General features: G+C 37.9%; 1 protein-coding gene across 1 annotated transcript; it reads left to right on the forward strand.

Annotated features, from left to right (window-relative positions):
• Positions 1 to 393: 393 nt before the first annotated feature.
• Positions 394 to 27,595, forward strand: LOC116247556 (protein HAPLESS 2). Its single transcript, XM_050075909.1, has 19 exons — positions 394 to 427; positions 837 to 1,066; positions 1,820 to 1,963; positions 3,177 to 3,265; positions 7,321 to 7,360; positions 8,068 to 8,125; positions 8,212 to 8,272; positions 8,491 to 8,569; positions 9,505 to 9,639; positions 11,267 to 11,461; positions 12,529 to 12,609; positions 12,703 to 12,803; positions 13,871 to 13,988; positions 20,971 to 21,003; positions 22,213 to 22,306; positions 24,327 to 24,415; positions 25,852 to 25,961; positions 26,900 to 27,000; positions 27,096 to 27,595. Exons 2-19 carry the CDS (start codon positions 842 to 844, stop codon positions 27,593 to 27,595), a joined length of 2,253 nt encoding a protein of 750 aa, XP_049931866.1. The 5' UTR covers positions 394 to 427; positions 837 to 841.
• Positions 27,596 to 27,865: the final 270 nt, after the last annotated feature.

A 27,865-nucleotide genomic window follows, 5' to 3' on the forward strand; every position in this document is an offset into this window, starting at 1 on the left:
GCCGTAACTCATTTACCTTTAAGCAAATGACAATACTTGGATACAAATTTATATATTCTCCAGTGTCCGTTTAAGATGCTTTGAAACTTTATAAAACTGAAATGTTGACCGAGCCTTTTGACAAACATACTCTAAATATACCGGTAGAACCACCCCTAATTTAAATAAAAAAGTTTAAGCAGTTTACGGTCGGTAGTATGATGGTGTCATAGCAAATCATAATTGGTTCATGTCCTTTTTTAAATAAATGATATTGTAAGCACTCCAAATGAAAACTGATCAAGGTGCGATGTAATAAAAGGTTCCCGCGTGTTTTGCCGCTTTTAAAATACCTCAACGCGAGCCCGATAACTTCCACTCACATAAGACAGGCACGAGTTAGAGACGGTTTTCTCTGCAACTGCCAATTGCTTCCTCGCTGGATCTGGTAATCGCGCTCTCTCTCTCTCTCTCTCTCTCTCTCTCTCTCTCTCTCGATCTCTTGTGTATTCGGATCCTATGCTTGAAGGCGAATGACGTGTTATCTCTGAGGAGAGAAAGAGGAGAATGTACAAATGACTGTTTCCAGCGGCCTTCAATTTCGTTATGTCCAGAAGCAAATCCTTTCTCCGTCATCACGTTGCATAGGTTTACATCCAGAATGATTCTTCCATGACTTTAAATTTCTTTGGAAACTGCATGCGAACTCGTGGTTCCATGCAGAATCGAGTCTCATGTCATCAGCATCCAAAATTCTGATCGTTTGTTTCTGCAGTTCCGTTTAATCGTTTAGAACTGAAATCCTCTTCGTTGCGTTATTTTTTCATTTGATTTACACTTGTACCGAATTCATGAAGCGTTTATGATTGCGGATTGCAAGGAGATTTTAGATGTGATGGCGAAGATTCACTGTCGAGGATTCCTCTGCCTCCTTCTTCTCCTGGGCCTGTTGTTCTCGTTCCCTTCGCAGCTTACTGCCCTGCAGATTATCGCCAAATCCAAGATCGAGCGGTGTGACCAGTCATCGGCGAAGGATTTGCAGTGCAATGAAAAGCTCGTGATCGATGTGGCTGTCCCTAGCGATTCGGTTGGTGGCTAGTTCTTTTCAGCATTGGCGTTTTGATATTCTTTATTTTGTGCTTCTGTTATTTCACAATATCAGTTCCGTGATAGTGTTGACTAATGGAGAGGTTTACCTGGTCTTCTTGCTCCAGAACCGCGTTCGGCGTTATTCTTCTTTATCTCCTTTAATTTCCGAAATATGTGAGCTAGAATTAGGGTTTTGTCTGGGACGATCGTCTCTTGGTTGTCTGAGCGGAGAATAAGGAAGTTCCGTTTCACACGAGACCCTTACAACTATTCCGAACATTTCTTCACTCTTCCAATTATCGCATATACGCGCGACTTTCTCTCTCTCTCTCTGTTCTGTTCCCTCTTGGCTGTGAGTATGATTCATTTTCATGATTTCGAAGTCAAGGGGAACCTGGTTTGGATTGTAAAATAAAAACATTTGAATATTTCAACTGCGAGAAGGCCAATTGCTGACGAGGATCTGAGGGACTAAAGGTCTGGTGTACAGAGTCGACAACTGACGCAGCTGTAACTATTTTTGCAAGATACGCAAATACGATAGAGTAAATACAAGTGAGTCTTAGCTTTTCTAATAATAAATTCACCTTTCTGGTAGTTAGTTGGTTGTGGGATCGGCTTATCAAGTCTTGTTTTTTGAATTTGTCATGCTACTGGTGGGTTCTTTTTTCTTGAATGGCACAATATCTATGTTAGTTCATGGTCTTACCAAGTGTAATACATGTGGAAGATTGACAATCTGCTTGGACAGACTGGTCGAGAGGCTTCTATTATGGCAGAACTTGTGGAGACTGAAAACACTTCAAATGGGAAGGTTCAAACTATCAAGGAATCACCCGTAATCACAATTAAAAAATCTGCAGTATATGCTGTTTACGAGATATCATATATACGGGTAAGAGTAAATAATTGATTTTTCTGGAGTTGTCTTTTTGCACCATACTTGCAAACTAGGTTAGCATGAAATTTGAATGAATATTGGATTCATGGTTTGTTGACAAATGAAAATATTATTTTTCATTGGGAAGCAAAGTTACTTTTGGCTTGTCAAGGTTGTAGTCAAACATCAAAGGGCACACTGTTTTGATATCATTCCCACATTCTGACTACTGACAACAGTCCTGAACCAAGACCAGGCCTTTTGTCAAACGCAGCAGAGTTTGGAAATACCAGTTCCTTCTGCAGATACTCCAAGCGAGCGCTTAGGACACTCCCACTAACATCTGTTACAAAAAAAGTTCCAACCCACTTGATTTCTATCTGAGAGGCTGCAAAAGAAATACAAACAGACTTCCCTTCTTCCAGACTATTCTCACCCCTGACCCAGACTTCAATCTCATTTATAGTTGTCTCCACCAACCTCAGCTTAAAAAGTTTTCAGTACAAGGTTCCCACATTAAACTTTGACAATTCTTATTGAAGTGAGAGTAGATTAAAAGTTTGCTGCTTCTTTATCATGTACCTTCAGCAGCCACTCTGTCCAAAGCCAAACCATTCTCCAAATTTTGTTTGATCGATTCATCTAGATTGCACAGATCAAGGAACTGGTATTGTTGCATGGGATTGATGATGGTCCTCTATTAGGGCCCACTATGACATGAATAAGATTAAGGCTGCAAAGTGGGTGTAAGAAGCTTTAAACTTTAAAGTGCAACCTGGATCATCTATATCGTCATCAGATCATCATAAGTCATGGCCTTGTTTCAAACTTGAGTGTGCCTTATTTTTCCATCACGGTTCTGGTGTTGTCATCCTTCTCAAAGAGAAAATGTGGGGTACAGCTTGGAATGTGCTTTTATGTTTTCTCCTGCTTGCTCTATTGGTAGATATGTCTGACCTTTAAGGCCACAGGATAGCAGCATATCAATTTAATGTGAAAATGATGTGCCTAGTGATTTGAGGATTGCCACAAACTGCCAAATCTTTTCTTCTTTTCCTAAATTCTAACAAGTCTACCAGGAAATGCTTCATCTGTCTCTATTGCTTGTTTTCTATACCAGCATCATTATCCAACATTACCTTAATGAAGACTGTATGTTTGTTCAAAACGTGTCTATTTGTTTTTGAGCAATTAGGTTTATGGCGTAAAAAATCTGTACAAATTTCAGGATGTTGCTTACAGACCTGAGGAACTCTATGTCCATACTCGAAAATGTGAACCTGAAGCTGGTCCAAATGTTGTTGGAGGTTGTTCAAGGCAAGTTATTTTGTTTTGGATGTGATGATTTGTCTGCTGGATGCTGCAGTCATTTGTTGGATATTTTGGAATCTCCATCTTATTTTGCAAATTGGAAAACATTTAATGTGTCTAAGACTTCAGCAAGGAGGTTCAAGAACACCAGTCAAATCTTGACTCATCTCTCTCTCTCTCTCTCTCACACACACACACACACACACAAGCATAAACATACACACAAAATGGACAGACATACCTAAAGGTTGAGACTTGAGACATTTAATTGTTTTATTGGCAATTAACCTTCAGGATGGTTCTGCTAAATTCACCAAAAATGTGCTTGTGTGACAAGAATAGAGTGGGGGCCAGAAGAGTGCACTTAATAGTTTGAAGATGTTAGATGGGTCAAATAGTTGGATATACAAGAGAATAGTTGGTTTCTTAGGTACCTCTGATGGCTCCTATGCAAGATAGTGGAGCTTTATACGTGCAGATGGCATGAGAGTGGATTCTTTGTCAAGTTGTAGAGAAAAAACCAATAAGAATTATCTTTTAAAATTATAAAGCAATTAGGTATAGATGAGTGGATGACTAACACATTGGAACGACTTCTATGAATATAAATGGAAGCAGCCTATCTAAGGCTTACTATGCTTTCTCTATCTCCGCTCTTAAATTGCAAAAAGACATCTGAACCATGATTTCAGATAAGAGTAAAGTGATAGGTAATTTTTTTTCTCTCTCATTCACTTATCATTCTTGCTGTAAATGACAAAAACAAACTAGAATAGGCCTTCTTAGGTCATATAGGTATTTCTTTGATTTGTAGTGTGTAATGCCAAAAGTTTGTCTTTCAATTGTTGATACTAGATACTGGATATTAGTAGAGCCTTCTAGCAAAATGACTTAAAAGAGCAGGACTATGTTGAATTTGACTTTCCTCATGCATGGCATGCACAATGCATGGTTGGGTTATGCTTAGGTAAGTGAGAGCTCCAACCAAATAGTAGGTTTTTTAAGAGGCGCACGATCGTCAATCTTCATCTTTAGTTCAACAATTTAAGGAGTTTCATCTTCTTTATCTAGAAAATGAAAACTAATAATGATATCTGAGGTGAATTCATTTTGGGATAGGAGATACCCTCTATCATAATCAACAGCCTTTATACCAAAATACGTGAAGCATCCCAAATCAGTCATTTCAAATCTATTTTTAAGGAAAACTTAATTGCTTTAACTCCCTTCTTGTCACTTCCTGTGATCATCATAACATCAATTTATAATGTTAATGTAATGATCCCTGCATCTGTATTCTTCTCACAGAAAATTATGTCAGAGACTCAGAATAGTATGATCTAAATACCAATATCCTTATACTAATAAATTGATCAAACCATTTGTTTGATGCCTATTTGAGCCCATAAGGAGCTTTTTCAAATAGAGCAACTTCCCAAGATGAACCAAGATGAACCTTCATACGCAAAGAGACCTCTATATCGACTTAATCCTTTTCAATTTCATTCAAGAAAGTGCTCTTGATATCTATCTGATAAATGTTCGATTTTCCTGTGGAGGTCATAGCAACAAGGCTCTTAACAGTGGTCATTATAGCAAAAGGAGTAAATTTTTCTTAATAGTCTATGCCATATTCATGAAATTACCTTTGACGACTAGGCTTGTTTTATATCTTTCTAAGGTTCCATGAACTTTTGATTTTGTAAACCATCAACATCTTATTCTTTTATTTCCTTTAGTAAATCTTGAACATTTAATGTTTTGGATTTTTCTAGAGCTTCTATTCTGCATTTATAACTTCTACCCGATGAGAACTACGCTTAGCTTCTTTGTAGGTAGATGGCTCTCTTTTGGCATGTATAGTCAAAAGACATTATCTATATCTAGGAAAAAGGTATTCATAGGAAACAAACCTATTGGGCCTTGAAAATTCTTTGAGACCTTCTAAGAATTGACTTGTTTGCTTCTAGAGTAGAATTTAAAAGTTGTTGTATCATAAAATCTTTGATTGTTTTCTCTTCCTCGATCAGTGTAAATTCTAAGTTCTCCAAATTTCTTAATTGTTGACATTGACATCATCATTATCTCTGACCTCAGGCTCATCATTGATGTGAGGTTCATCATTGTCATCGATTTCATCAGTCAAACCATTTCTATCAAATATTTCCTTATTAGTTAGTAGTATTCAATAAATCAAATAGAAAATCATAAATTTATATCAAGTCCTTCCAAACCTTTTTACATTTCTTAACAAGTATGGAGTTTATCATTTTTGATGTCATAACATCCAAACCCCATTTAATTTTTGGCATATCCTAAAAAGGCACATTGAATGGTTTTCAAAGATAATTTATCATTTTTGTTTGTTAACACAAAACTTTTGCTTCTAGATATTCTCATCTTTTACAATTGGGTTCGGTCTCTTCAGCCCTAATGAAGGTATTATGTTGGAAAATTTACAAAAGTTTCCTCTCTAGGTTTCCTCTTTAAGGGTACACTTCCTTGGCTGAATATACTAATTACCATATCCCACTGGGGTTGTCTTGCACATTTTCTATACTCATACTTGGCTTAGCATCCAGCCTTGACCTGACTGCAAGGACATTAACGTATTATTTACAACTGTAAGAGCCCAAATGTGGAAAACAAGAGATAGAAATATTCAATTTTTATCTGTTCGTGAATTGGTAATATCTATTTTTTTGTTGATTTTAATGAGCAGAATGTTTAATGGTAAATCCTGTGTCACACAGACTCACCAAAATAGCAGAAGCACCTGAGTCGACATGACTCTGGTGCAGGTGCACCTCCGACATGACACCGGGTGTGGTCAATGCAAATCTGGTGCGGTCAAACCTCATTGAGGTCCATTTTGTCAATTTTTATTTTTTTTAATAAATGATGTTTCTGTTTTTTCTGTTTTGCTGCATTTGATTTTGATATACTGTTTTTAGTATTTCACTGCATTTGATATACTGTTTTTAGTATTTCACTGCATACTTTTGCAGTTTAATACTTGATATTATATACTTCTCAAAACTTTATATATTGCATATACCATATGTTTTTCAGTTTTTTTCTGTTTTGCTGCATCTGATATACTTTTTTTAGTATTTTACTGATACTTTTGCAGTTTAATATTAGATTTTATATGCTGCTCATAATGTTACATATTGGATATACCATTTGGTCATATATGTTGTCGCTTTTTATAATTTTTCTTAATCCAAGAACAAGTTTTCTTATATGTATTAATTGCATAAATTTTGTTAATCAATTCTGATATATATATATATATGTGTGTGTGTGTGTGTGTGTGTATACATATATGCTGCTTATAAGTTTTATACATGTACCAGTTTTCTTAATCAGTCTCATATGTAATATATGCTGGATATTTATCTAGTTATAAATTTATAATACCTACTTATGTTATGAGTAAGATTGTAAAACCTGAAATCGGACACCAGAGTACGTATATTACATGGAAGAAATAGAATTCTATACATTTTGGAATCTAGGATGTGACTTTGTATTATAGATGTACACACACCCGCACCCATGTTTTTCTGAAATTTGCCACACCAGCACCCGCACCCGCACCCTCACCCTCACCCCACACCATGTGACATAGGGCAATCTTGTGGAGATAGTTTCTTATGGCTTGGATGCTATTTTAATGTATTATGCATGATACCTGCTTAGTATTCTATATATTTACATCGGCTACTTGTATGTTCCGCCTGTTTTTAGCTACCACTTGCAATCTTATTGTGGAGTTGTGCAAAATAACAGCTTTTTTTGTACTTGTAGTTTCCTTAAGTATCAGGACATAGTATTTATAGTATTTAATGCTTGTATGACTTCTATTGATCTTGCTAATGCTTTGTTCATTCATGTTTTTCCTGTGTTTGTCCAGTACATCAGTTAAACACATTTCTTGTTTGACTGGCAAATGAATATTTAGAAGTTTATGCATTCTCTGTACATGCAGAGTTCATGAAATTTATCATGATTTTTTTTCTTCTACTAACTTTCTTTTAGCCTAAAATGTTTTTTAGGTTGCGTGATGAAAATGGACACGTCATTGAGCAAACTGAGGTTTGTTAAGCTGTTCTTGCCTTTTCATTTCCATTGTTTTTAACACTGCTCTGAGTAAGTCCCTTTTTTACAATATCCTATTTGGAACTTTCTACAATGTTAACTTGGCTATGCGGGTGTATCCTAGAACACATTTATCTGCACCCCACCGCACTGTTGTTTGTGAGGCCGTGTCCTTGCAATTGTGATCTCTTCCTGGTGACCGCCTAAATGAGTTTTCTGTGCCTGATTTAGGATGTCCATTAACTGTTATAGAAAGAAATGGATGATTTTGGTTGGTTTCTTCCATTGTTTGCAACATGGAATTTTTTGAATGACCACATGAGTTGATGTGAGTACAACTGCCGTAAAAACCTATTAATCTATTTACATACTGATAGTTCAATATAATACGTATTTGTGGATGTAAAGAAACACATGCATGCATTCACATGTATAACTTTGCAGAGAACTGATTATGTCATCATGAAAGAGATTATTCTTAAATGCAGCATTTAGCATGCATGCACATGAAGTACAATGTGGCCCATGAATAAATTATGTCCATCATGAACTTAAAGTTGCTCAATTTGAGTTTCGAGCCTTCTTTGAGCCGGGGCCCGGAATTAAGGTGCCATCTGGATTATTATATAGTTCTCCTGAACTTGGCATGCTGCCTCCTTAATTAAGTGCATTTCTGAGCTTCGTGTTTCTTTGTCTATGAATAGCCAGTTTGCTGCTCTTGTGGACCAAATGCACGGGTACCTCACAAATGTGGAAGCCCCTGTAAGCCTGTTTACTTTAAGAAGCCTGTTTTTGCCAGTTATCATCAAGACATATCACATGCTAATTCCGTTATCTTGCTTTGGTAGTTGCTGCAATTATTAAAGGAAAAGCAAATACTGCCCATTGTCTCAGATTTCCAGGAGATTGGTATGCAGTTTAGCCTTATGTTTCTTAATGTCATCCATCAAGCTGAGAATTGTTTAGGAGTTTTAGTTTCAATATTTGATTAAAAAAACTTTTAAAACATACAATGTAAGTAAAGTCAAGCATGTGCCATCATATATTTGGACTTGTAAAGGACTGACATAGTAATACTGTTGGAATTGCTATATGTGCTAATTTGACATGTTTTAACTTTTCTACAGGTTTCATATTTTTGGTGTAGGAAAATGGTCACTAGACTTCAGTATCCATGTTGAAGTGAAGACGCAGTCTAGGAAATCGGTAAGTTAGGCAATCAGGCTGTGTCTCATAGTTTAGCATGCAGGGATATGTTTGTCTTATCTTGCATATTTTTTGAAAATCTAGAAGACCATTTGTGGTGTAAAATATGCAGTAATAGCTTATATTAGTATTATTCTTCAGAATCACTGAGACAATGCACTCAATCTTTATTTTGCCAAACGGAGTTTTTTTTCCTGGGGTTTGAAAAGGTCATTTAGGAAAATCACTTTATGCAGTTGAAATAATATGACTGCCACGAACATCCCAAGCTGCTTGTGAAGAAAGCATAAGAGATGGGCCAAAACAAGTGAGGCATTGCTAGGTACCACTAGTACCAGACCAAGTCTAGCATTTGCAAGACTATCTTAGTTTTGTCTTTTCTCTTCTTACTTATGGGCAAGTCAATGGTAGCTCCGTCCAGCTAAATCAAGAAAGGAGATGCACAAGTCATGCTTCATTCCAAGTGGTATCAATGATGTCAAACATCCAGATGAATATGTTATCAGATCAATCACAAGAAATGGAATTCCCAGTAGTTTTCTAATTCCTGCCAGATGAAAACATACTTAGCATGCTATTCCTTTTCTTCATTTTTGTTGTGAAAAATATCCTTTTTAAGAGAATCCCAAGTTACCCATTACTTCATAGTAATATAGTTACCCTTGTGTAATTTGTATCCATTTTGTGTGGGATACTATTCAGGACTGGTGGAACAAGCTTAGCATTTCCATGGTAAACAGATATTTGGTACTAATGTTTTGAGAAGGAAATTAATAAAATATTTAAATATCAATGTTTTTTTGCTGGTGTTCTGAAAACATCATTCTGGTCCTCTTGAATTGTTACATTATCGAAGTTTTAAGGCAGTAAAACGAAGATTTCCTTTCTAGATTGTCTTGATTTAATTTATTATGAATATCTTTTGTTTGTGTCAGGAAGTGGTTCTTGGTCCTGAAAAGAAAATGGTGGTATCAAGTGACAACCTCTTGAGAGCAAACCTTGTTGGTGATTATGTTGGTTACACTAGTATACCATCATTTGAGAATTTTTATCTTGTAACTCCAAGGGAGGTATGCCCATGTAATCCAACAACGAAGTGAACTTTTTGTTTCTTGGTTGCTTTATTTTGCTTTTTTATATTTAAAATGGCGACGACTATTTAGGGCCTGTTTGATTGCTAATACTTAATTTCTTTTCTGGTTTGGTTGTTTGGTTTCTAATCCATAAATATCTATTATTTTCCTGAATGATATGGTACCCTTCGAAGCTCAGGGTACCTAATGGGTCTGCTAAGGGTTTCATGTAATCAATTTTAAATTGGCATTAGGATGTGTATGTGTGCGTGAGAATCAGACAACAGAGAGAGAGAAAGAGAGAGAGAGAGAGAGAGAGAGAGAGAGAGAACATTTATTTCTGGTGCGGAGCAAAAGTTATGGATTTTCAGTTGGATCTTCCAGGTCCAACAGAAGATTCATTTTGACTGTATTACGGCACAACTCCTTGAAATTTCTTGTCTGCTGAGAAGCTTACTTGGTTCCCTTTCTTTTTCAGTTCTGTTTGGTTTTGCTTTCCTTGTTTTATGTCCAAACACCAGAAGCACATTCAAGTTTCTATTTCTTTTCCAGTTTTCCATGTCTCTTGTTTATCTGGTTTTACATCCAAACACCAGAAAGATGTCCAAGTTCTATTGTTTCAACTTTCAACGTCCAAAATATTCACATTCCAGTCTAACCAGATAGGGCCGCTAAATATTTATAAGGAGCAGCAATGGCATGCTTCTAATCTGCTTAGTTCTGTCAGCAGGTTGGATCAGGTGTTTATCAAGGTCAGTCCTCACCTATGTTCTCGTCAAATTCAGGTAGTTATCTGGTAATGAAGGGCATCCAATTCATCCAACAACTCGACGAGTTAATGTAGATTTGGACAGTGCCTCAAATAGAAAAAACAAAAAATTGTTTAGCAAGGGTCTAAGTTAAACAGGTTTTATCATTTGACTCTCCAATTCAACAGAATTCTACACTTCTTTAGGGATCTATAATTTAGTCATCTCTTATCATTCATGTCCTGTCCAGTGTCCTCCCATTGGAAAAGAAGCTTGAATGTGGTATTATATGGCAGTTCTCAGAAGTTGCACACACATGCATATACATGTCTTCAGAGTATGTTCCTACTTCCTATTTTATCTGCCATTTTCAATGAAAGGTATACACAAAATGTGAGTAAAGCCGGCAAAGGTACATAAAATTGAGCTTCATTAGCTCAAACATGCAAAATATTTAAAACACATCAATGCGAAGCTTAAACGCAAGGGCTTTGTTGTTGGGCAAAGAAGAATCATGACATAAAATGTGATGAAAGTCCCGTATCTGTACACAATAGAATGGGGGCAGATCTCTCTTGATGTAGCTGTTGTCTAATTCCAATAGCTAGTTCAAGCAACAAGTGTCACTGAAATGTACTTGTCTCTAGTCAAAACAACAAAACACAAAATAAGGAATGAAATTCTACAATTATAAATTTTGAAAAATAACATAATTTCACAGTTGCAATGCATTAACAGATCAACATCATTCCAAGCTTTTTTTTTTTTTCAAAAAAGTTGCATGATATGGAGTCTTTTATTATGGATTTCTAGCTTATCATCTTCTCTTTTACGATGTGACTTGTGTTGATAGATTTTTCTTATGTTCTCTTTAGGGGAATTCTGTCCAGCTAGACACTCTTGGAGGGAACTACTCAATGTGGATGCTCTTGGAGAGGGTACGTTTTACTTTGGATGGCACAGAATGCAACAAAATTGGAGTAAGCTATGAAGCATTCAACAGGCAACCTGACTTTTGCCGTTCACCATTTTGGAGTTGTCTGCATAATCAGCTATGGAACTTCTGGGAGGTAGGTTTCTTCTCTCTAGGGAGCCCTACCATTATATACTATTGAAGTATATTATGTACATTGTCAATTCTTTCTTTCTGCTTGCACATTGCAAGACTTTTCTTGTCTAATATATTATCAATTTCTTTGACATATTCCACAAAATCTAGTGAAGTTTACAATAAGTTGTTCAAACTTTAATGCACTTACAAAGAACTAACTAACCCTTAAAATTACAAAAAACTGTCTAGATATTCATAAAATAATTCACAAACACACACTTCGTGAATCAAGAACATTAAAATGTAACTAAAAGACGATTTTATCCTAATGAAAAGAAAACACTTTTAAGTAAAGAGTTTTCCATAAGCCACATTTTTTGGCTGCTCTACTCATGATTCACTTTTCTTTTTGTGAAATTGTGGAGTGATCAACTTAAAAAATGTAGTTGTGATTTTTTTTTTTTTGCAGAAGTCACCTTTTTTAGGGTAAAGTTAGTCTTGTAAAGCATATTTAAACATTTTTTTATTCATGAAGAATTCGTTTGTGAATTACTTTATAACTAAAGCAGTTATTTGTAATTTTTCAAACATTAGTTATATGTATTTGTGAATATGTCAAAAGTGGTTATTTGTAAATTTCTCTAATGTAAGGACTGGAAATTTAAAACGACCAGCTGTATGATATTGGCTGGTGCCTTAAGCAAATGGAACCTTGACTGCACATGGTCGGAATATTATGCTCATAGAATTTCCTCACGCTCGGCGTACTCTGTATAGTGTATACTCCTCACCAGCTTGCACACACGCTCTTCTTCTCATGCTGTTTTCCTGTTGGTGTTGCCTATTAAAAGTATTTACCACTTGAATAAACATATACTTTAAATTATATCTGCACGTACCCATTGGACATTGAAGGACGAAAAAGTTGCTAGAAGATTTTTCCTCATACCCCTGTTTATCTCATGCTACCTTTACCCAGCATTGGATGTCCTCTTCTTTTTTTCACCTAAAAACTTTATGCACTTCTCTGTGTGATATAACACTTACAGGTTATTTTTGTTAACTAAATTTATAATATTCAAATAGTCTGATTCCAGTCGAATAAAAAGGGGACAGCCACCACAATTTATGGTGGAGAAAAGATTTGAAAGAATCAACCAGCATCCGGTAAATCATTCTATAGACCATTCAATGTTCGTTTCAAATTATTTTATCCGGTTGGGACAAGGCTTGATTTCGCTTCTTATTGCATTTGAGCAGAGTGCAGGATCACACACCTTTTCTATTGGAATAACTGAAGTTCTTAGCACAAACCTTCTGATAGAACTTAATGCTGATGATGTCCACTATGTCGTTCATCGGTAATGATAGATTATGTAGGACTTTCCCTCTCTTTTTCTTTTTTGAATGAAACATGTGACCATCACTTCTTAGTTCCTAATGTCTGCCAAATGATTGTATATGTTGCATATCCCTTATTTACATGATTTAAAGTACGGCTATATTTCTTTTTTAGGATGAATATATTTCTTTAAGTTATTTTATATGGATGTTAAGAAAGGAATGGGGAATCAGATTTTTCAAAGGAAATATGAGAAATGGTTAAGCATTAAATTGAAAACTGGAATATTTCCAAAAAATGCTTTACTTTTGGAGGAGGAACAAGAGCACGCTTATCTTTGAATATTTCACAGTTGTATTAAGGTATACATTACACCTCAGGCTAAAAGAAATTTTTTTAACCTGTGGTTCTTGAATTTTATAGAGCTATTTAGTATTTAGTGCACCACTCAGCCAATTTAAAAGAGGGACGGGAGGACGCATAGAAAATTAGTAAGTAAAATGTTCCCTTGCAGAGACTAAACGCAAAAGCTTCGTCTTCAAGAGAAAATAAGAGCCATTAAACAAGGTTATGGAGGTGTTGTGACGTACACGCTATATTACTATGGATGCAGTAAGCTAGCCTAACCTAGAATAAAGGCAGCATGTACATTTGGATTTTTTTCATTTTATCTAAGATAAAACCAGATAAGAGATGAACTGTTCTATCAATGCCGGAGTTCATTGTTCCTCAAGTGCCTATGTAAGGGGAAGTCCACACAAGTGACTGCCTTAGGTGTTGTTTCTTGCTTTCACACAGTTTTCTACTTGGACCATTTTTAATAAATGCATCTCATGAAAATGATCGAAAGTTCTTTAGAGATCCCAGAAAAATCCGAGAAACACATATTCTTAAACCATTAGATTCATGAAAAGCTGGTGCAATATGGTAGGACATATTTGCAAAGCAGATTTTCATGGCAAAGGATCTTTATCACATTGATGCTTTTGTCTGTTTTTTAGATATCAGTTTTGGCTTCCTTGTTGCGGTTATGCTGCTTGCCTGCAGGACATGTAATTTAATTTTTGCAGTTCCTCCGATCTTCAGGAGTCCTGGTGATATACTGAACATTAGCATCCCAACTTTTGAAGCACTTGCTCAATTTGGTACTGCTACAATTATTTCTAAGAATACTGGGACCTTGGAAGCATCTTACAGTTTAGTGGTACGTCATCTAGTTTGATCAAAACTTAAGGAACAGTTGTATATAGGCTTCTTTTGTATTGACTTATCTTAGTACGTGTTAGAATATGTTGTTGTGGGAATCGGGTCCATATCTGGACCCGGTTCTATGGGGTGCGGGTACCGAGGTGGGCTCGGTACCCTAGGCGGCTTCTCCTCTCTCCCTCTTTATATTGTCACTTATGTATAAGTGTTGAATTAAGTGAAATAGATTTCTCTCTCTCCTAGGGTTGCGTGTGTGCACCTAGGTAGAGCTTCCCGTGGTTTTTTTCCCTCGTCAGAGGTTTTTCCACGTACATCGTGTGTTCTTTCTCTTCTTCCTCTACGTGGTTCGTGTTTCTACATGGTATCAGAGCCATCGAAGTTGGAGAAGAGTTTTGTTTCCCGAGGATCGTTAGACGTGGAAGTTTTTCGTCGCCCGACGCCGTTGAAGTTCCGGCGCCGCTGCTGCCCTTGTGACGTCGCCCTGCTCTGCCGCCGCCGTCCTCCGTTCCGCCGCTGGTTGCGCCTCCGCAGTCCTCCATTCGGCCCGTTCTAGGTTTCTGCCACCGTGGGTGGCCTCTGTTTTGCGCCGTCGCCTGCCTTCCGTCACCGCTGCCTCATTCCCGCCGCCGTCACCTCTCCGTTTCTGTGCCTCTTGTTGCTGTGTGCTTGTTTGTGATGGAAGAAGCGATGGAGACTCAAAAAGATGCCGTTCTTGATGCGGGCAGCGCCTCCAAGACTGAGAACGTGCCGATCCAGGTTACCTCCATCTGTCTGACCAAGGACAATTACCTATCTTGGTCTGCCGCTCTCGAGATTGGGATTACTAGCCGTGGGCGTCTCTCTTACATCACTGGCGACAAACCTGCGCCCATCAAATCTGATCCTCAATGGGCGACGTGGGCGTTGGAGGACAGCCAGGTGAAGGTGTGGATTATCAGCTCCGTGTCCTCCGATATCCAGCCCCTCATTCTGCGGAAGCCGACCTCTTTCGATATGTGGACTGTGCTTGCAAAGATGTATGGTCGCAAGAAGAGACATCTGCGCACCTATCAGATTAAACGCAGTATTTACTCCCTGACACAGGTTGATTTGTCTGTTGCTGCCTTCTATGCTGCCCTGAAGACCAAATGGGAGGAGCTAGATTATCATGTGACTGATGAGTGGAAGTGCGGTTCAGATCATTCCCTCTACTGGGAAAAGGAATGGATGGACCGTACGTTTCTGTTTCTGGGAGGCCTGCGGGATGAATTTGAGTCTATTCGTAGCCAGATTCTTAATGGTGATGAGATTCCGGGGATAGAGGAAGTATATGCTCGTGTTGAGTCTGAAGAACAACGTCGCCAGGTGATGCATCTTGACACCGGTCATGGCCCTTCTGCCTTTGTCAGCCGTGCCTCAGGGACTGGGCAGCGTCCTGCCCGGCATTGCACTCATGCAACAAGTTGGGGCATTCGGTGGATTTCTGTTGGGATCTTCATCCCGAGAAGAGACTGGTCAGAGGTCGTCCTCCCTCTGGCAAGCGTAGCCCTTCTGTGTCTGATTCCAGTCAGAGCAATCCTTCTAGTGGTGCAAAGTCCAAGCTGTCCCCTGATCAACTCAAGGAGCTACAGGCGTACATCAGCCGCCTATCTACTACCCCTGAGGAGTCCTCCACGTCTGAAGGGGCTCAGCTAGCCCAAGCCCTCGTTGCCTCGACTGATCAAGGTAACCCTTCTCTTGGTGATTGGATTGTTGATAGTGGAGCCACTCACTACATGACAGGGGACTATAAACTCTTTCAAGAATATCAACTTTCCTCTGGCAAGCAACGCGTGTCTATGGCAGACGGGTCTTCTATCTCTGTGGCTGGGAAAGGGAGCTTGTCCCTATTGAACAAATACCATCTCCACAATGCCCTGCATGTTCCAAATATTCCTGTGAACTTACTCTCTGTCAGCAGTATTACTAAAGAATTAAACTGTAATCTGATTTTTTCTGCTAATCACTGTTCCCTGCAGGACTTGGTGACGGGGAAGAAGATTGTGATTGGTTCGGTTACTGATGGGCTCTACAGGCTGCCGGTAAAAGTTGCTTCAGCATTGATTTCTGCCACGAGTGGTCACTTGTCTGGTGTGAACGATAGATCTACTGTTCTGCGATGGCACGAGCGTCTTGGACATCTCCCCTTTCCGTTAATAAAGAAGTTGTTTCCTCATTTGTTTGCTTCTGTCTCCATTGACTCCTTCGCTTGTGAAGTGTGTCAATTGGCTAAACATGTCAGGGCTTCGTACCCTATTTCATTGAATAAAACCACTCATCCGTTTGCCTTAGTTCATTCCGATGTTTGGGGTCTTTCTGGAGTACCCACGTGTGGTGGTTGTCACTATTTTTTGACGCTTATTGATGATTACTCTAGATGTACGTTCGTGTACTTGTTGCGAGAACGTAGTGAGGTTCCAGCAGTTGTGAAAAACTTTGTTGCCTTTGTTGAGACTCAATTCCATACAACTGTTCAAGCTTTCCGTACGGATAATGCAAGGGAATATTTCTCCCAATCTCTTGATGATTTCTTGAAAGGCAAGGGTATTGTTCATGAAACCTCTTGTAGTTATACCCCTCCTCAAAATGGTATAGCTGAACGAAAAAATCGTCATCTTTTGAATGTTACCCGGGCCATTATGTTCCAACGTCATGTCCCTAAGCGGTATTGGGGTGATGCACTTCTCACTAGTGCACATCTCATTAACCGTATGCCTACTAGGGTGTTGGATGGTCAGTCTCCTTATTCTACCCTGTGGCCTACTCAGAATCCGTGGCCTCTTACTCCTCGTGTCTTTGGGTGCAGTTGTTTTGTGCATAATCATAGCCCTACTCTCAAAAAACTCGATCCCCGGTCTATTAAAGGAGTTTTCTTGGGGTACTCTTCCACTCAGAAGGGGTACAAATGTGTGGATCCCATTACTTCCAAAGTGTATGTTTCGAGGGATGTCACATTTCATGAACATGAGTCGTATTTTCCGGTGAATCCTCTTCAGGGGGAGTGTCTTGGGAACAAAGGGGAAGAGTATTCTTCTAATCAGCTGATTCAGTTTATGGAGTTTTTGGATTACAAGGTTAGTCCCAGTGTGATTGACACGGTCACGGTCAGTAATGAGAAGGGCAGTCATATGGAAGGGGTCACGGTGGATGCTCAGCCCACTGTTGCCCGGGATCACTTGTTTGGCCAGGTTTATGTCAGAAAGGAGAAAGCTACAGTGGAAGATGTTGGTGATGAGGATAGAACCAATCCCAATCCTGTGATCTCCCCGGATGACCCAAGTCCATCGAATGAAGAGCTCCCCATTGCTTTACGCAAAGGCACCAGGTCATGTACTTCTCACCCTATTCAAAGATTTGTTTCTTATGCTAAGCTCAGTAAAAATTACAAGTGTTTTATCACAACCTTATCCAAAGTTGTTATTCCCAGGTCGGTGGATGATGCTAAGGATGATCCCAAGTGGTTACATGCTATGACGGAGGAGATGGGTGCGTTAGCTAAGAACAAAACATGGGAAGTTGTTGATATCCCTAAAGGGACACACTTAGTTGGCTCTAAGTGGGTTTACAACGTGAAGTACAAACCTGATGACACTGTAGATCGATATAAAGCTCGTCTGGTTGCAAAGGGGTTCAGCCAGAAGTATGGGATCGACTATCTTGAGACCTTTGCCCCTGTTGCAAAGTTGAAGACCGTGAGGGTTATTCTTGCTCTTGCTGTGCACAGGAAGTGGCGCATGGACCAGCTTGATGTTAAAAATGCGTTCTTGAACGGCCATCTGGAGGAAAAAGTCTATATGAGCATGCCTCCCGGGTATGTTCAAGAGGGAAAATGTTGTTACCTCAAGAAAGCTTTGTATGGCCTGAAGCAGTCGCCTAGAGCTTGGTTTGAGAGACTAAGGATCGTTATGAAGTCTACTGGGTACAAGCAAGGAAATGGAGATCATACCATATTCATAAAGCAGAGAGATGGTCTGGTGAGTCTTCTCCTTGTCTACGTTGATGATATGATTGTCACTGGCAGTGATGAAGAAGAAAACAGAAAGATGAAGGAGAGATTAGCTAAACAATTCGACCTCAAGGATCTGGGTAAGCTGAGATACTTTCTGGGGATAGAGATTGCTCGATCAGAGACAGGGCTGGTTATGAATCAAAGGAAGTACACTCTTGACTTACTAAAGGAGACAGGTAAACTTGGTTGTAGGCCCTATCTTACTCCTATGGAGTCGGGGACTAAGATAAGTATCAAGACGGGCACTATTCTGGATGAGGAAGGAAAAGGGCGATATCAGAGGCTAGTCGGTAAGCTTATCTATCTTACTCTAACTCGCCCTGATATCACGTATGCGGTAAATGTGCTAAGTCAATTTATGCATGCTCCCACGGATTGTCACTGGAAGAGTGCAGAAAGAGTGTTGGGATATCTAAAGAATGACCCAGGAAAAGGACTATTGTATACTCGACAAGACAAACTTACTATTGAGGGCTACTCAGATGCAGATTGGGCAGGTTGCACTGACACAAGGAGGTCCACTACAGGGTATTGTATCTTTCTTGGAGGTAACCTAGTTGTTTGGAGAAGTAAGAGGCAAGAAGTATGTTCGAGGTCTAGTGCTGAGGCTGAGTACAGGGCTGTTGCAATGGGGGTTACAGAGATGCTGTGGCTGAAGATTCTTTTGACTGATATTGGTGTAGAACTGGAAGATAAAATGAAGATGTACTGTGACAACAAGTCTGCGATTAATCTTGCCAATAATCCAGTTCTACACGACAGGACCAAACATGTGGAGATTGACCGTCATTTTATCCGGGAACGCATTGACTCAAAGGAGCTGATTCTGCCATATATAAAGTCTGAAGATCAAGTTGCAGACGTCCTAACTAAAGGGCTTTGTACTTCTTCATTCGAAAAGAATGTTAGCAAGCTTGGCATGTTTGACATGTATGCCAAGTTTGAGGGGGAGTGTTAGAATATGTTGTTGTGGGAACCGGGTTCATATCTGGTCCTGGTTCTATGGGGCGCGGGTACCGAGGTGAGCTCGGTACCCTAGGCGGCTTCTCCTCTCTCCCTCTTTATATTGTCACTTATGTATAAGTGTTGAATTAAGTGAAATAGATTTCTCTCTCTCCTAGGGTTGCGTGTGTGCACCTAGGTAGAGCTTCCCGTGGTTTTTTTCCCTCGTCAGAGGTTTTTACACGTACATCGTGTGTTCTTTCTCTTCTTCCTCTACGTGGTTCGTGTTTCTACAGTATGCATGTGATCTGGTTGTATTTTTGCTTTTTGAATGAGTTTTAATTTTATTCTTGTAATTATGGTGCTATTTGGTTAATCACTAGGCAAACTTAGTGGGTAGACCTCATCAACAAACCTAGATGGGGCCTAGTTGCTCCCACTTGAAACAGAAAAGAAGAAAAAAAGAAAAAGGAAAGGGAGATTAGAATTCTGAAACTCTTGCGCGTCAATGAACACAATAAGGAAAAGAAAAAATAAAAGTCCAGAGTTAAGAACCTCGAAGAATTATGTTCTTTTGCTTGACCTATCTAGGTTTCCCATCCTAGGCACCTAGTTTCCACCTACCTGCCTAGGCAGATGACTAGGCCCAGTTTCACAGTTATAGCATCTATATGTATTGAGTAAAAAATTTGAAATGATAATTATTATTTTTTTTTTTGGGGGGGGGGGGGTAGTCTTGTCCTTTTTCATTCACTCATATTGAACATGGGTTATAAATTTTATACTTTTTAGATGTATTTAATGTTCAAATTTTAATTGCTTGGTTGATGACTTTGCATTTTCTCCTTATGTATGTAGAATTCTGCTTATTTTTTAGTGCAATTTCATAACTTGTTTATGATTTGTGTTCCAAAAATTTTGCCCCTTAGACTGTAGCAGGCAGTTCTACTTTGATACGTTTAAACTAGATATGGGCTTGTCCTGGTTCCAAGTTTTGGGGTTTTCTCACTCTGCTATTTGAAGTGCCATCTCTTTTCTGGTTAGATGAATATTTCCTGTTATTTCTTTATATTGAAATTCCATTGCCTCCTTGTAACTTCATTTTCTTGCTTGTCTACTCTATTTAACAGTGTTGTGATGCTCCTAAGACATTATAGGAACTAGCTTCTTGTTCTTCAAACACATTTTCAGGAGAAGCATGATTTCTGACTGCTGTCCACTGGTTCCTACTTTGATTCTCACTTCCTTCTTCGCATATGCTTTGTAGTCTTCCTACCATATTTTTATTTGTCATGTTGTTTCAGTATCTGTTTCCCTCAACCTTTCTGTCAGCTCAATATGTGAGTAGTAGGGAAGTTCATCAGGGTTGTACTGGTACGACTAACAAAGTTGCAATAGGAAATGTTTTTTTCTCGGAGGAGCTCTGTTGCACTGAACCACCCTGTGGGAGTTCATTAAATAGCATCCTTAGATGAAGAAACTGGCGGCTCTTCCAAATACGCAGACTTGGTTGCTATTCTTGCTTAAGATGGCCAAGAGAATCTTGTCATATGGTTTTCACATGGTCATACTGTTTAGGATTTCCAGTTTTTGAAATTACGTTCATTCAATAGCATAAACTGAAATTTGGAAAGGAATGTAGCACAATGGGCAAAATATTTGCTGGAATCCTAGTGCTATTGATTGATCTTCACAATTACGGGGTTAAATGTTATCCAAGAGTAGAGGTCGAAGTAGAGAAGTCGAGAGGATATTCACATGATGTAAGCTTAGATATTTTACACCGTGAAAACCAGGATGACCTATTTTTTGGAATTTTTCTTTTTAAAGTTTTACGAAGAATAATCTCCTTTAGTAGTCAAATGTATTCAAGATATCCTTACTTTTTCTTTAGTGCAAGAATCTTTAGATTCTCTTAATGGTTTAAATTGTCTTCAGAAGGTCATTATTCGTGGGTAAAAGTAAAATATTTCCCTGATGATCTAAATGTCTTTTTTTCCCTTGTTGTCAGTTTGACTGCTCTGGAGGCATCAATAGAATGGAGGTACCTTTTTCTTGGATAATGTTTGTTAAACATTTTCTGTAGCTATTGGAAGTAGTCTGTATTGGAAATGGCAAAACTTTGCTAATCCATGCTGCTTCTGTTTCATGTTGTCTTTTGAGTAGGCACCCAAGATAAATGGTCTTTTTACATGCATGACTGTGGCAGTTGCGTCTCTATCCTTACATCGCATGGATCCACACGTAAAAAATGAGATTAGGTACCCAAAAGGGTCTTGAAATGTGAGAACAGAAGATTACATTCGTCCAGTTAACTCGAGTTCAACATGCTATTGGCAACTTTTTAAGGTTTGTTAAGACAGTATCTGTACTAGACATATAATCCATGAAATGTGATAATAACTTAAACCTCAGATAAATCTTGAACTCAATCACTATCAGGAACATAGTCTCCCCATTTTCATTGCTTAAAAAAAGAAAACAAATAGTTCCTGTCCTCATTTTACAATGCATGGGAAAAGATACAGCATTGTTTAGGTGGTATTGCTGAAGAATTGTGGATTGTAAGGGGGAAAACGTTGTGAGCTACAAACCACTCGATGGTATTAATGCCGCTGAACCAAAAAGTGGGATACGTCGTGTGTTGTTTTCCTAACGAGGGCAAAACATCCTCACAAATTATCGTTCTCCAATCTCGAGTTTTTCTTGGTGAGACTTTTCTTAGGAAAATTTCCGTAATTCAAATAATTAAAAAATAAAATCTTAATATAACAATTCATTTTCTAAACGTGCGATCAAATGTGAAAAAGATAAAAATATTTTTTTTCCCTCATGTTGACATTTTGCTTTTATCGCGATTGTTCCTTCTTTCATTGTCCTTTATTTTCCATTGTTTGGCATTTTTTGAAAAAATGCGAATGTTCTCTGTTTGTGACACTAGAACAAAGCCATGAAAGTGAAGCCAGAGCAAAAATGAATGGTTTATGTTTTCTTGTTTGCGGGGCAAGATCGATGGAAGAACCTCGTTGAAATGAGTGTTGTGTTCAATTGAAAGGATTGGTTTCTGTCATCCGTCTTTCCCGTTTGTCTCTTCTCTTAGTAAAGTAGGTTCAAGTCAACCATCGTGGCTTGCCACAAGCTACAGCCAGTTGCTTCCCCAGTGTCAGAAACCTTTTTTTTGCTGCATTTCTCTTTATTCGTTCTTATGTCTGATGCCTTGTGTTGATTTAGCCAAATTTTGTCATTATGACAGGAGCAAGTCTTCATAATGAGGCCTGGAGAAATTGCTGGCCGTACATTTGAGCTGAGACCAACCACTAACAAAGCCACAAAGTATGATTGCAAAGGTAGGTAGATACAAATGAAACTTAAAAGTGCAGTGGTAAATAGCATACAAGTGATATATACGATAGTTACAAATAACTGCTTGGAGTTTGAAAAAAATAAAAAAAATATGGTAAATTTTTAAAAATTTTAACAAAAAACTAAAAATAAGAAAAAATAAAATAATGAGAAATTAATAACACAAACATCAAAAGATAAGTAGATTTGCAACACATAAAGAATAAAAAATAAAAAAAACTGTTGGACATTAAAAAAACTGAAAAAAAACTTCGTTTTTAACATTTTTTTTTCAAAAAAATGCAATTTTTTGAAGTTTTAAATGACCAGTTAATTTATTGCGTTTTTTTTAGAAAAAAACGTGTTTTATGTTATATGATATAGACCAAATAGTAATATCTACGTGAAAGGTCGACGCTGCAAACATATTATAAAAAAAAGCTAAGCATTTAATTTTTAACAAGGAAATCATTGAATTCAAGTGCAACGGCAAATATTATGTATTAACTATTAAATGAAGAACTACAGCATCGCATAATGGACTAAGAAAGAGACGAAAATGTTGGAAGCATAAGTTCTGCATGAGAAACGCATTTCACTGGAAATATGTTATAAGCAAAATCAAGAAAGAAAAAACCATGACGTACGCACATTATAAAATCAAATTGTTTTTCTCTCTGAATGCGAACCTGAAGATGTAAATGTTAACTCCGACAGGAACATGAAAAGATGAACATGAAAAAAGGGCTAACTAGAAGGAAAACGAGCACCCAAAAGAAAGAATAATTGGCAAAGCAATAAAGATCAATATTGAATTATTAGAGGTGGGATTTCCATAGGAATAAGAACTTTATATTCTATTGACCATTTAAATTTCATGTGCAGTGCCCTTTGATATCGAATCGTCAGTGAAAATCTGTGAACAAACATTGCATGGATCATATTAGTCATAATGGAGATAGGGTTCACAAATGTAACACGGAAATGCTATTTAATCAGGTTCTCCATGCACATGAATCAAATGTTTAAGTGGAAACAAATCATCAACCATCTAATTAATGACAAAGGGGAGCATCTCTGTCTCTCTCTCTCTCCATATAAACATAGACACGGCCACTGTGATAAATAAAAGGACAAAACTAGGCTACCCACAACTAACATGATAGATTAAAGAAAAAACTAGGCTACCTTATATTAAGGTAAAATATTGAGTGTTATCAAGATAATGACCTGATATTTTGAAAAAGAAAAACATTTTCAAACTTTGAAGTCCAAGGATTCACATCTGTTCCTTCTTTTATATGTTTAAAAACTATTGGCTCTTCAGTACAAAATCCTATTAAAAATGTAACATGCATTCTTTCTTTATCCTGTGGAACTTCTGTTTAGATTTTAACTAATGCATCCTATAACTTTCAAGAAAACGCTTAAAGGAATTTCTGATAAACTCCTCATCAATAAATCAGCTTGACGGATATGTGTCTATAAGTTTACGAATAGTTTACCGTTATGGTCCACATGTCGGGATAGAACCTTGCTTTTCGGGTGAAGTCCAGACAAACAAAAGGAGCAAAGTTATGGAAATTAAATGAGTTATGATAGAAAATGGTATTAACTACAAAATAGGAGTAAATTTCGCGTTAGAAGGACTACAAAATGCAAAAAAAAAAGCAGCGAATACACAACAGTGAAAGTATCTGTTACAGTACCTATATATTTTGACCAGAAATGGTTAATTGTTAACAACTTAAGCTACTTTCAAATACCAAAACAAATGCAAAATAAATAAGCCATCGTGTCTGTGCTCTTTGAACAGCTTTTTATGATTTTTTAGGCTCCATAGTCATGGTACGGTAAGATGAGTATTGTGTAATACGGAACAGTACATACAACACCGGTTGGAGTGTTTCATTTATTGCAAAGACACATATTCATTAATAAAATATTGCAGTCTAAGTGACTTGCTTCTTGCAATTCATGTAAAAGGTTTATTTATTGGATTGGAATTGTTTATCTATGGTGCAGCTATTCTGAAGGACTGTGACTTTAAAGAAGTTGACAGGGCAGAATGCCAATTCACTACTATTGGGACAATTATCGACACTGGGACCCAGGTATTTCTTAAAGTACCGCATGGATTTAGCTCCTGCTTTTTGTGGACTTAAGTTTAGTTAATAGTTGGATTAACATGGTGGCTGCGTTAATATTCGACAAAGGGAAGCACCAGCCATTTATATGTGTGATCTCATACACACACTGACACACACACACATACACATGAGTCTTTTCAATAACAATCCCTGTTTTGTTAGCCGTTCCCCAAGTTTTCCATTGCCTTTTTAAGTTTTAAATCCTCTCTTTTGAACATTTAGACACATCCATCCAGACACATCCATCCTGCCATCCACCTCTGTCCAAATAATGTGAGGTTCCATGTAAATCAGAGCTAAAACAGACACCTCCCTCCCTCATACAGTCTTGAAGAAACAGACCAGACTTTGCACACTCGTGACATAAACATGCAATGTATTAAAGTATCAGAACGTACACAAAAAGGACACAAGCCACACACCTTACAAAGGACCACAGGCTACTTATGTATAAAGGGAATAAGCAAAACATAAAAAAAAGAAAAGAGGAACTAGCTGTTGCATTTGTTCCAGTGGTGAGAAAATTAGCCGTTGAAACTAGCCAATGACTAGCTCAGCTCAGGCTGAGCAACAAAAAAGCAGAAAGAAAAGCAAAAAAGTGAAAGGAAAAACGAATAAAGAACCTACGTACAAGATATACATACTTATAGCCAGATATATATATATATATATTATATACACACGATTGCTCACATAGAAACAAAAAATTCAAGCAAACTGCTATTAGGTAATTCTACAGACTGGTTTTGGAATGTATCTTGTATTTCAGTAGTGGTTTGAGATTATCTGACATGCTGTCGGGTGATTTTGGGGTTGTTGGAAGATGCTTTCTCCACTATTGTTGATACACATGAAAGTTTCTTATGTATGATGATCTTTTTTATATTTGAATACAATTTTTTTTATTTTTTTTTATTTTTTCATATTTTAATTATTTTTGTTTATTTTTACATTTTTAAATATTTTTTAAAATTAAAAAAATAATTTTACAATACGCTATGCTACTTTTGCGATAAGTTACGATACGGTGTATAGGTCAGCCCGACCAATAACTTTACGCTACACCTTTTACAACATTGTTTTCAACTATTTCCTTTACTATTCCTTCTCATTACCTATAGCTCGGTCTTCGAATTCAAGTTGTTGGCATTTCTATATCTAAGTGTTAACGTTATTTTATGCCAACCTTTTTCTTAAGTTTACTGGTTCTACCTGGAGTATTACGTCCATTACTATCCTGCAGAAAGCACCTTCTTTAGATATGTCAGGAGCAGCAACCAGTGCTAGTCTCGTTGCCCCTTTTCCTTTTTTTTTTTTTGTTTCTGGAAAATATCTCCATCTGCAGGTTGTAATTGCCCTGGAACGAACTTATTCTCGATAGTTGAATGTAACATGTGCAGATCCCTTCCGAAATTAATGCTGATGAAAAAGGCATTTTTGGGGAAGTCAAAAGCTTGTGGCGTTCATTCTGGGATAACCTGGTTGGTTTTTTGACCGGGAAGACATGCAGGTATCTAAATCGTCCTGCATATTATCCCTTTTGCATTTGCTTGATTTTCTTGTTTTTGTTTGATATATTTTGCATATTGATTACATAAGTCTTTTGTTTCGTCGCTGCTGACGAGGCTTCTTTTCCGATGCAAGATTGCTGGGAGCAGGGCTCCCGTGCCTTTTATTGCTTAGATAAGAAAGAATACGATGTTACAGAGAGAATAAAAAAGGCAACAAAATTGACACAGGACCACCGAAAGAGCCTTCTATTTAGGCTGAAGGGTCCTGCTCACATCAGGAGAGCCTTTCACCACCAACGAATTCAGAATAGATCTTTCGACAATGTCTGATCTCGTCCCATGCCCATTTCAAGCCTTCCCAAAGCCATGACAAACCAGCTTTCAATTTACATGTCCACAGACTTTTTCCTCTCACATATTTGCATTTCATTCACTCAGACCAGTTGGAACACCGAGGTAGAGAACCGTATTGCTAGGAAAGCAAGCTGTGCTTTATTAAGAAGAGACCTGGAAACTAGCCCCGTGCCTCCTTCCTCCACTGGCCACAAAGTGTAGACCACCCGATTAAAACTGATGAGGCTTCTTTAATCATATACGTTTGACTTGTGCCAAAAAATAAAAACATACGTAAAATAATAGAAAAATTATGAAATCATGCGCTTTTTTCTTTTTGCCAATTTATAAGAGAGTTTTTAAACATCTATGGAAAACATCACAATTTTTTTGCGAGAAATTGAAATTGACGATATTTTCAAAATGTCATGACAATTTCCGTTTTCTCTTGCTTTTATTTTGGCCGTATTGTTGCGACATTTTGATAATAGTGATATATGTGATTATGGTGTTGACCACAGTCACAAACATGGCTGTCGGGTTTCTTTATCAGAAATGTTTTCCTCAGATTTCCGTTGTGGGGTTGTTCTGTTACATATTACAGGAAAAGTTGTTCGGGCTTCTTTGATTTTGGCTGTCATATGCAGTATATTTGCATTAGTTGGATCGTGATGTTTGGGCTTTTCCTTGCAATTTTTCCAATAGGTAATTTTGTCTGTCCTAATGCCATTGATTGCTGAAGAGAATCCCTAAAACTATTTATCGGGAGATAACTTTACACCTGAGAATTCAATTTTCAGTGGTGGTGGTTCTCTGGTTACTGCATCAAAACGGTATCTTTGACCCTCTATATGACTGGTGGGATGCCTTAGTTGGATGTGAAGATCAAAAGAATGGAACGAAAGGGAAACATAGGAAAAGCGGTGATCGTGAGGACATTGATGACATGCGTCACAAGCAGAAGGTTAAACAGAGGCATGGTTCAACGAAAAGTAGAGTTCAGCCACACAGACAGAAAGGGAAGGATTACTATTATGATACTAAAGAAAGCCATCTTCACCATCACAGAAGGAAAAAGTATCATGGTCATCATGAGCTTGACGTTAGCCATCGCCATCGTCATCATCATGGCGCAACTGAGTACGCTCACCATCACAAGCATGATAATGGCCATGACCATGTTCGCGGAAGGGTTAAAAAGCATGAAAACCAAAAGGAACTTGCCAGCTTACAAGGCTACCAGGCTATGAAGTTGGATCCATCTCGAGTGCATGCAGCAGGAAGGAAGAGAACCCTGTGAAATGAAAATAACAGATACCATGTCATAACCATGAAAAGGAAGACTATGATCTGAAATACATTCCACGGATTTTTGTCTCTTTGAGTAGCTAATTCGTTTAAATATTTTCACTTTTTTAGAGGTTGATTCTTAACCTTGTGCATTCGTCCATATCTTTTCTAATTTTCAAATCAAATCACGCCGTGTTATTGGATTTGCTAACATCCAACATGGATCAGATTGGATTTGTTAGTGTTTCATGTTCAGATTTGGATCTATCAGAATCCTAAT

Source organism: Nymphaea colorata, chromosome 2 (genome assembly GCF_008831285.2).
Source record: "Nymphaea colorata isolate Beijing-Zhang1983 chromosome 2, ASM883128v2, whole genome shotgun sequence".
In the NCBI taxonomy this organism is placed as follows: Eukaryota; Viridiplantae; Streptophyta; class Magnoliopsida; order Nymphaeales; family Nymphaeaceae; genus Nymphaea; species Nymphaea colorata.

Bases quoted from the DNA above. Each gene is read 5' to 3' on its own strand.
- LOC116247556 (XM_050075909.1), top strand. From the start codon at position 842: ATGATTGCGGATTGCAAGGAGATTTTAGATGTGATGGCGAAGATTCAC. The intron at 1,067-1,819 runs GTTGGTGGCTAG...CTGCTTGGACAG, and splicing joins TGGCTGTCCCTAGCGATTCG to ACTGGTCGAGAGGCTTCTAT. The intron at 25,962-26,899 runs GTATCTAAATCG...TACATATTACAG, and splicing joins TTGACCGGGAAGACATGCAG to GAAAAGTTGTTCGGGCTTCT.